Source organism: Ixodes scapularis, unplaced genomic scaffold (genome assembly GCF_016920785.2).
Source record: "Ixodes scapularis isolate PalLabHiFi unplaced genomic scaffold, ASM1692078v2 PGA_scaffold1__304_contigs__length_218370807, whole genome shotgun sequence".
Taxonomy (NCBI): domain Eukaryota; kingdom Metazoa; phylum Arthropoda; class Arachnida; order Ixodida; family Ixodidae; genus Ixodes; species Ixodes scapularis.
This window is the reverse complement of record NW_024609846.1, coordinates 22,812,743-22,822,817: the sequence shown is the minus strand read 5'-3', so window position 1 is coordinate 22,822,817 and position 10,075 is coordinate 22,812,743. Positions and strand designations below refer to the sequence as shown.

General features: G+C 52.6%; 1 protein-coding gene across 1 annotated transcript; it reads left to right on the top strand.

Moving 5' to 3' along the window:
- Positions 1-252: 252 nt before the first annotated feature.
- On the top strand, positions 253-8,982 carry LOC121046529 (glucose dehydrogenase [FAD, quinone]-like). The gene is made up of 4 exons (XM_040500871.2): positions 253-484; positions 819-1,011; positions 2,931-3,062; positions 8,807-8,982. The coding sequence occupies exons 1-4, from the start codon at positions 398-400 to the stop codon at positions 8,980-8,982; spliced, it is 588 nt and encodes a 195-aa protein (XP_040356805.2). The 5' UTR covers positions 253-397.
- The last annotated feature ends 1,093 nt before the right edge of the window (positions 8,983-10,075 follow it).

Sequence of the window (10,075 nt, the reverse complement as noted above, 5' to 3'; positions counted from 1 at the left end):
TTGGGCACGTTATGAGTCCGGACGCAGCCGAGTCTTCGAGCTGATGGGTCCAATCAAACAGCATAGAAAGCGCAACAACACAGTGTTCGTTACGTGTACGCGTACGCGTTCTATCATTGCTGAACCAATCATGTGCTTCCGTGCACATGATTGGTTTAACCCATTGACTTGCGCCTTTGGCGCAGTTTGATTGGTCCCATCAGCTCGTATAGCGTCGGCTGCGTCCTGACCAAGTCTAAGTAGCCAGCGTCCAAACTCCTTTCCGTGCTACGTGGGTGCAGTGGGCGGTGGCTCGGCGGGCGCCCTGTTGGCCAACCGCCTGTCCTCGAGGCCCGAGCTGAGGGTGCTCCTCGTCGAGGCCGGCGGCGTCGAGAATACGCTGACCGATGTGCCGCTCATGGCCTCCCTAAACCTCCGAGGACCGCTGGACTGGGACTTCTGGACGGAGCCCCAGAGGAACGCCTGCCTGGCTCTCAAGAACAAGGTAGACGTGGCTTGCACGTGACGGCGCTAAATCGGTGGTGCGAGATGCATGCCGCAGAAAGTACGCGCTCGGCAGCAAGTCCACTACAATGGCCGCTGATGTGTTGTCAGTGGATGCCATGCATGCGTACAGAGACAGCTCGTCTGGCGGAGTCTGGTGTTCAAAGGATAAAACTGTAGAACGGAAATCGCATGCAAGCACGAGGCTCCGTTGCAACACCTCTGTTTTGAACAAAGCCGTAGTGTTGAAAATTCAGCTCTGGTTTTATTATCTAGGGAGTTTTACGGCTCAGTCTAACAAACTCGCGGCGTCGTCCCCTGGCTTCGTCACGCAGAAAAGTCCGTGGCCTCGGGGCAAGGTGCTGGGAGGCTGCAGCGCTATCAACTTCATGCTGTACGTTCGGGGAAATCCTCACGACTACGACCTGTGGAGCTCGGACCACGGCGCCGAAGGGTGGGACTTCGACTCCGTCTTGCCGTTCTTCAAGAAGTTCGAGGCACAGACCAACGCTGCACTGGCGGCCACCGGTAAGGTTTGGCATACATCCTCGAGTCAAACATTTAGCATACACCGTTCGTAGGCTTGTCTGAAGTGTAGCTTGTTGCTCACCGTTCTTGCGATTGAATGTCGCCAACGACGAACACGTTTCAGAACTAGTGCTTAAGATTGCACCAAACGCCAAAAAGTTCCTTTTGCGGGACTGCGAAACTTTTTTGATTATGTAAATCACTGTGGTTTAGTGCGATTAATTAGTCATATCATTGCCTAGAGAAGTACAGAGTGAGGTGGAGCCTTGTTGAGTGTTGATTAAAAATGTTGTCCAAAAATAATCATAAAGACAACGCAAAAAACAAAACAAAAACGAATTCACTTTATTAACGTGGTTTATATCGCGTCCGCTCTGGTTAATCTTGGAGAATTTGCGATTGTATACCGGGAGCGCGAACCATACATTTTGGAATCATCTTCAGGTCGTCTTCAAAGACAATATGAAATCTCCAAAAGTGGTTTGTCCATCGCATCAGTACTAATGCACTTTTCCTTTATCACTCTCCTCGTATAGTGCCACCAATGCACACAGTATGGCCGCTCCTTGCAGCATATCGTACAGGTAGTCAGCACTAATGACGTTTAAAAGTAACTTAGCAGCTGACGAGTCAGAATGAACGTTCACAGGGGCATTGGCGGCGTGCGAGACCAAAAACGTCGCTGTGATCGGCCTTCCAGAATTGTCCAAACGCTCACTATAGGGTGCCTCGATGTCCTTCTGTTTAGGGAGCTGTCACCCTTTGTAGTACCCGATGCCGACGTCATGCGCGTCCGGGGAAAAATACGAAGAAATCTACGAAAACAAAATGGCACCATAGCACAGTCAGCGCCACAAACGCGTGCAGGGACACGCTCTTTCACGCGCTTCTGAACAAAAAAAAAAATCAATAAAAATAAACCTGTGGGACAAAATGGCTAGATGTCTCCACCCCACCTCCACCCTAAGCAAAGCGCACATGACGGCACCCTAGCTCACTTCCGGTCTTGGGTAGGATTATTTCTGCTCTCATCGACGGATATAAGAGCAATGTCAGAGTAACAACTCGGACGCCGTTGATTTATGCACGTGATGAGTAGGCTTCAATCGCAATTTCACGCACCATCGAACTTGTCGCTCGCTACTAGTAATCTTGGCCGTGATGTCACGGATAGGAACCCCATAAGAGGGCGCCACCGAAACATCTTGTCAGCAATACGCATTGTGCTCCAGCACAGCGTGTCCTTTCACAAGCGCGAAGCGCGCCGATCGCATCCTTGCGCGAACAAACGTCCCTTCTCGTTTTCTTCCTCAAGGTTAATTATCCCTACCAACCCGCTTGTTCTGTCCTAACAAACGCTTCTTTCGGCACCATCACTGGCTTGACACAATCAATCGCAGTGACGGTCCAAACAGGTGCACTAGAAGAAAGTAGACGCCCGCGTTTTGTTCACGAAGAACGCGAGGACCGTGCGAGTAAGGAAGAACTAGAGCCACTAAATGAGCTGCGCTTAGAGTTTCGGTATCTAAGACCTCTTAGACAAGAAGGCCTTATAGACCTACTCAACTCTTTGACGTCTCGCCACCGCGGTGGTGCTGCCGTCGGCACTACGCATGGACAGAGGCTTCATCGCACGTGAATCGGGTTTCTGCCCGCTCGCAGTGCCTACGCCACGGTGTGGGCAAACGCGGGCTTCTTTGAAAACGGTGCGTTGGTACATATATAGGGTTGGATTTCTACATCACGTACCGGAGACCGGCGCGGGCACAGATCAGACACGAGTGATGCATCAGCGTTCGGCAGGGAGGACGCAGCACTCGTGTCCAATCTATGCCCTGAGCTGGCCTCCAGTGGATGAAATCCAGCGCCACGGCCTTTGATGTGTGGATTTGTGCGACGATCCGTCTCTCGCGCCGCAGACATGTACGGCACGTCCGGAGAGCTGACCCTGTCCAGCGCGGAGTCCCACACGGAGCTGGCCAAGGCCTTCTTGGCAGCGGGCAAGGAACTCGGCTATGACATCGTCGACTACAACGGAGGGCAACAGATCGGTGCGTCCTATAGGAAGGCAGCTGCTCTTTGTGGCGACGTTGCCCAGTCCAAGGTTGGCTCGGCACAGTTGGGGTACCCGTGTATCCTGGCAGTGTATTGTCTTGCTAAGGTGTAGTTTCTATGTGGAGAGCAAGTAGTCTGGGGCTTCTTGCTCAGAAGTGGCGGTGACTTCAAAACAACGCCGAGCTCTTATTGGCTGATTGAAGAAAATAGTGGGTAAACCTCAATGCTCGATGCCTTGAGGTCTACCCACTATGGCGGGGGAGGGTGAAGGGGAAAGGAAGGGAAATACAGGCCAAGGTACGCAGATGTTGAGGCAGAGAGGGCAATGTAGGAGGTTGAGGAGATGGAAGGGAGGTGAAAAGATTGGGGAGAGGAATCGGTGCGTCACGCGACGTGTATTTTACTGCAACACATATAGGGGGAAACTCAATTGGTGCTTAATCACGTGGCGTCAATTTCTCCGCTAAATTTAACGGGAAACTGAATTTACGTGTAGTCACGTCCACTGTGTGTGGGTCACGTGACGTGAGGTCACTCGAAGTCAAGTTCTCCGCTAAATTTGTCCGAAAATGAACGGACGAAAAAACACAATTTTGAGATCGAAGGTTTTTGTTAAAAAGCATTTCATACCTTAAAAAAAAAAAGTGAAAGCCGCTTACAACTCCCTGTAACGCCGAATTGGAGCGCAGCTCTTGAGGAGGAGGGAAGGGCGCTGGGGGGGGGGGGGGGTTAGACTAACCAGGGGGGGTCACGTGACCTTGGGGGGTCACGTGACCCCCAATAACGATGATGTCATCACTGACGTCACTGATGACGTCATTAGTGACGTCACTGATGACTTCACCAGTGATGATGACGATGACGATGCGAATGTCGGTGACGTCATCAGTGACGTCGCTGACGACGTCATCAGTGATGATGACGATGACAATGCGGATGCCGGTGACGACATCAGTGACGTCACTGATGACGTCATCAGTGATGATGACGATGACGATGCGGATGTCGGTAACGTCACCGGCATCCACATCGTCATCGTTATCATCACTGATGACGTCACCGGCATCCACATCGTCATCGTCACTGATGACGTCACCGGCATCCACATCGTCATCGTCATCATCACTGATGACGTCACCGGCATCCGCATCGTCATCGTCATCATCACTGATGACGGCACCGGCATCCACATCGTCATCGTCATCATCACTGATGACGTCACCGGCATCCACATCGTCATCGTCACTGATGACGTCATCATCATTGATGTCATCATCACTGATGACGTCACCGGTATCCACATCGTCATCGTCATCATCACTGATGACGTCACCGGCATCCGCATCGTCATCGTCATCACTGATGATGACATCAGTGATGATGAGAATGACGATGTGGATGCCGGTGACGTCATCAGTGTCGATGACGTCATCGGGGGGTCACGCGACATCGGCGGGGGTCACGTGACCTCGGGGGGTCACGTGACCTCGAGGAGGGGGTCACGTGACCTCAGGGGAGTCACGTGACTTCGGGGGGTCACGTGCCTCCCCACGAAGTCACGTGACCCCGGTGGGGGGCTCGCGCGGTGCATTATGGGATATTTCCCATGATGCACCGCGCGGTTACGCCGACGGCGACGGCGACGGCGACGCCGCTCAAGCCGGAAACGGGCCCCTAAGAGCTGCGCTCTAAAAAAAGAAAGATATCCAATTCTACGTGCGTGTTTAGAAAGCATAAAGTAGGTCTGCTTTTGAGGGGTGGCAACGCTAGACTACGCTGTAGATGAGCAATTTATGGCGAATTCCACTGGTCGTTTTGGAGCGCGCCGTGATCGACTTTTCTGGAGCGAGCCTATTTCACGGGGCGATCGGGATCGATACCGACGTGTTTCACTGGTCTTTTTGAATTAGCTCCCGCTCCAGATCTCGATTTGGATCCGAGAAAAGTCGCTCTTACGATTTCGGCAGATTCAACCGGAAGCCAGCCGGGCCAGCCCTCGGCGCACACACGTGACTTAATTTGTCGTGGGGCATCTCGCCTGATCTCACCCATCTCGCCTCAGAAGAAGAAGCACGTCGCGGGCTCCTAGATTGTCTCGAGATCAGAAGAATTCGTAATGGCCGCTTGCTTACCCCTTGGCTCGACAGCCGGTTCGTTTTCCAGGAAGGAGAAGAGAAGGTATTTGGCCGCGCTACGGGCATTCTGGCAATCTTTGCCAGAAGCGCCTGAGCCATTCCTGCCGCTCGTGCGTCGAACACGTGTTAGCGCCGCGATTGCGAAAACGTCTTCGAAACGACCGCGGAAAGGGGATTCCCGGGCAGTTGAATGACGGAAAGGCATCCGCCGATCCCGGAGCAGTGGTCACGTTCCGCTGGGGATCCGTAGGCGGCGCGACCCCGTTCGGATTGTGTGCTCCAGTCCGGATCTGGTCAACTGATCCCGGCGCGCACCAAAACGCCTAGTGGCATTCGCCATTAGCCATTGCAGTACAACCACTAGCTCCGGGTCTTGCACCACGCAGCAGTGACGCGCACGCCGGGACGATGCTCATCCGGATCGAAACGGGCAGGTGTGGGGATTAGACCCCTTTGGATCTGCAGCGCGAGCTTTCGCTCCACGCGCTCCGAGCTGTACAGACATGAATTGGAAACATGCATGTGTATGTAACAAACATGCTCGAAGCGTGTCATGCCTGTCGTCATGCCTCTGTTTTTTGTTTAATGTTTGTGCAGGGTGACTGCGGATTAAAAGGTTTACCAACAGCATCCGAATCACAGGTCTGTCAATAATAATTTGAATCGAATGGGGCACCCACGTCATCTCGGCCATCTTTTTACTCTGAATTTTGCTCGATATATCCGAACCGATGTTTGTATGTGTATATAAAACCCGGTTCGGGGGGGGGGGGGGGGGGGGGAATAAATTGGCGTAAAAAACTTCCTACTTCACTACGAGCTATACCGCCGGTGGTAAGAGGCGAGCTTCGTGACGTGTGGAGTCATAGAGAGGAGGTCCGGGTTGCTGGACGACCCCCCTGATGTCTTCGGCACGTCCGCTATTGTCCGCTATCGTGAGACGGATGGATGGATGGATGCTACCTGCTGTACTTTTTAAAACGGGCGGCAGCTTGAGCCACCTAGCCTAGAAATTAAAAACCAAAAGTATCATTTCTCCCTTCGCCCTTCTAAGCCACTTTGCTTTGCTTCTGCAATTTTTGTAACTATTACCTGGTATATCACCAGAATGACCTCTCGGGGATCGGGCAACAAAACTAAAAAGATCATCACCCGCCTCTTCCTCCCGGCGAGGGAGTCGCCAATTGTCCTCTGGTCAAACCTTGTCGGCGTTACCCCGGCACCGGGCCCTTTGGTAGACAGTTGAGACTTTGGGCCGGAGCCGCGCGGGAGCGAATCTCAATTTTTCTCTTTCGCGCCTGTCCCCAGCCGGGCTAGTTAGTTGTACATCATTCCATGTTCCCTAGATAACTTTCACAAGCCTTCCAATCACTTCTTTGTTATTAAAAAGCACTTATCCTTCATTCTCGAATCCTCGTCTGCAAGCATCAGCGCTCCGGCTAAGCCCGTCGCACCCTCCGGGAGGGCGGGAGCAAGCCCTCTGCACCTCAACACCACATCTTCTATTGTCTCGTCTTCCCCTTGGCGCACGGTACAGCGCGTATCCATTTTCTCATACTTTGTATTGTATGTCCTAGTCCTCAATACTCCTGTCCTGTCCTATCCTAAAAAAAAAAAAAAAAATCGAGTTCTCTTGTGAATTATTATACCTATATTCCTTCCTTATACAGGATGATTGACAAAAATCAAAGTAAAATTAGTCGTTAGTTGTTTATACAGCAGGAGGTTAATCTGCCAGAACATAGCTACCCACTGTAGATATGCCATTTAACCAGTGCAGTACGACTGCTAGCCCAGGGCCTTTAACGCGCACCACGCAGTAGTGGTACACGACCGCACGCCGGTACGATGCTCATCCAGATAGAAACGGGCAGGGTGAGGAATGAACCCAGGATCCCTAGGTTCTGCAACGCCAGCTTTTGCTCCACGTGCTCCGAGCTGGTGCGCGCTAGCCCCCTCTGCCACCGATCCCCCTTTGATGATTGAAACCTGAGACTGTGGATTGAGAAACGGAAACTCGTGAGGGAGGAAGAAAAAAATGAAAGCCGCTTACAACTCCCTGTAACGCCGAATTAGAGCGCAGCTCTTGAGGAGGAGGAGGGAAGGGCACTGGGGGGGGGGGGGTGACCCCCAAGGTCACGTGACCTTGGGGGTCACGTGACCCCCGATGCTGATGATGTCATCACTGACGTCACTGATGACGTCATCAGTGACGATGACGATGCGGGTACCGATGACGTCATTAGTGACGTCACTGATGACTTCACCAGTGACGATGACGATGCAAATGTTGGTGACGTCATCAGTGACGTCGCTGATGACGTCATCAGTGATGATGACGATGACGATGCGGATGCCGGTGACGACATCAGTGACGTCACTGATGACGTCATCAGTGATGATGACGATGACGACGTGGATGCCGGTGACGTCATCAGGGATGATGACGATGACGATGTGGATGCCGGTGACGTCATCAGTGATGATGACGATGACGATGCGGATGCCGGTGACGTCATCAGTGATGATGACGATGACGATGTGGATGCCGGTGACGTCATCGGTGACGATGACGATGTGGATGCCGGTGACGTCATCAGTGATGATGACGATGACGATGCGGATGCCGGTGACGTCATCAGTGATAATGACGATGACGATGTGGATGCCGGTGACGTCATCAGTGACGATGACGTCATGGGGGTCACGCGACATCGGCGGGGGTCACGTGACCTCGAGGAGGGGGTCACGTGACCTCAGGGGAGTCACGTGACTTCGGGGGGTGACGTGACCCCGCACGAGGTCACGTGACCCCGGTGGGGGCTCGCGCGGTGCATTATGGGACATTTCCCATGATGCACCGCGCGGTTACGCCAACGGCGACGCCGACGCCGACGCCGACGGCGACTGCGACGGCGACGGCGACGCCGCTCAAGCCGGAAACGGGCCCCTAAGAGCTGCGCTCTAAAAAGGACAGACAACGTCTCAAACTGAGCAACAGACTTTATTGTGTCTACGCCTTATATAATCCTCCCCCATTGTCGCCACCTCCTCAGGTTTCAATCATCATGCATAAGTCATAACTTACACCAGCTCGCTTGCACTTTAACCGTTTTTTCATTCCTTCCTTATTTCCTGTTTTCATCCCCCATAGATAGTCAAAGCTGATTTTCTCTCCGTTCTTTCCTCCCACATCTTTCTATCGGGTTCTTTTACTTCCTTTTCCACATAGGTACTCTCCTCTGACTCCGCACTTGACTGTTGGTACTTGAACTTCAGTTTTCGTGTTCGGTTTGTCCATTTAGTGTTCAGACTTTTTCATATGTAGATGCTTATACACCTCCCTCGCCTATCGTGTATCCTTCATTGTGTTTAGCCTTTGTTCAAATTTCAACTTACTGATCGCCTCTCTTACCCCGAGAGATGGCCAGTCGATGTCTCCCTGCACTCCTTCATTCGGTGCATTCCCTCGCGCCACCAGTGCCAGCCTGCCCACGCTCCTCTGCCGGATCTCTAAACTCGACCGGACCTCAGATTTCGTGCATTACACTGCATTGTCAAAGGACAACCCCGGCACCATGACTCCTGTGGCCCGGCGGCCACAGGGTTCTCAGCCTTCCAGACGACCACGCGGAAAGGCGCTCGCCTGAGCTCGGCCAGCGCCTTCCTCAAGCCCGTGGCCGGACCCGCCGGAAGGAACAACCTGCACGTCGCATTGTCCTCCAGGGCCACAAAGGTGATTCCGTCAAATGCATTACTCGCCATTAACAAAAAAATCTAGTTTAAGCAAGTTTATGAGCGAAGGTTGTTTTTTTTCCTTCGGGGGGGGGGGGGGGGGGGGGGGGGGGGGAGTTTGGTTAGAGAGGGGAGGAATCTGCAGAGAGTGCTGACCTCACGGAAAGATGTTGCGTTTCGGGCAATGGGTTGCCCAGATGTACTTTGTAATTTTATTCAACACTAACCGTTTCTTCTCTGAGAAAAAGCTGGTGTATGTCGTTCTTCGCACACAAAATGTTACCCTTCGGGTTCCTTTAAAGGGGGGGTTGGCAGCTCGTTTTGCAAAGCCTCCCTTGTCTTAATCTTACGGTATCACGATTCACTGCTAATATTAATCCAATAGGTAAGGCGGCCAACACAGAGTATGTAGTAGAAGGATGCGTATGTTTCTCTTCCCATAAGAGCTCTCGCACAGAGCGATTTATTGAAAGAGTTTGGCCATACATTGGTTTGAATAGGCGAGCATCTCGGGGCCAACCGCAGGCCGTGAAACAGCCCCTAGCGGTGGTCGTGTGCTCTAAATATGTGACACGACTAATTTGAGCCGTTTTAGCGTCGCTAGAGTGAAAAAGTTTAGCTCTCGGTGACTGAAAACTTTGTGCATGTGAGGTTTTAGTCACGCCAATATTCAAGTGTAGAATAAACGAACGTGCGCTCCAAACCAGGGCCGACTTGCTAGAAGCAGCGTCTCAGCTGAGACGGGGAAAGGAAGCACTGCCAAAGCTAGCGCTCGAGCCGAGCGGGACTCCGCGTCTCAAGACGCTCGCGCGCCCCACTCTTTGCACTGTTTTCTTTCAGCCAGTCTCGGGATGCTGTTCTATACTTCGTTTCAGCTTCGGTCCAGACGCAGCCAAAGCTACAAGCGCGAGCTCCGGGCTTTCAGCATCCCTGACAAGCACGCGCGCTCGTGCAGTGCAAGCACTGTTCTGGGCCACATGCTCGCGCTTGTAGCATCGGCTGCGTCTGTACCGAAGCTGAAACGAAGTATAGCAAGCCAACATCAGCAGTGCAGACAAAGGCATGGGCACGAGCGCGTGGCTTTGGAAAGTGCCTCCAATGCACGAGTTCTCGTACAAACAAAAGCGTTTTGCTGAGCT

What these genes read in the sequence shown, in the direction of transcription:
- LOC121046529 (XM_040500871.2), top strand. Translation starts at nt 398, where the DNA reads ATGGCCTCCCTAAACCTCCGAGGACCGCTGGACTGGGACTTCTGGACG. An exon ending in CGCTGCACTGGCGGCCACCG is followed by an intron (nt 1,012 to 2,930) that starts GTAAGGTTTGGC and finishes CTCGCGCCGCAG; the next exon opens with ACATGTACGGCACGTCCGGA. An exon ending in CAACGGAGGGCAACAGATCG is followed by an intron (nt 3,063 to 8,806) that starts GTGCGTCCTATA and finishes CGGCGGCCACAG; the next exon opens with GGTTCTCAGCCTTCCAGACG.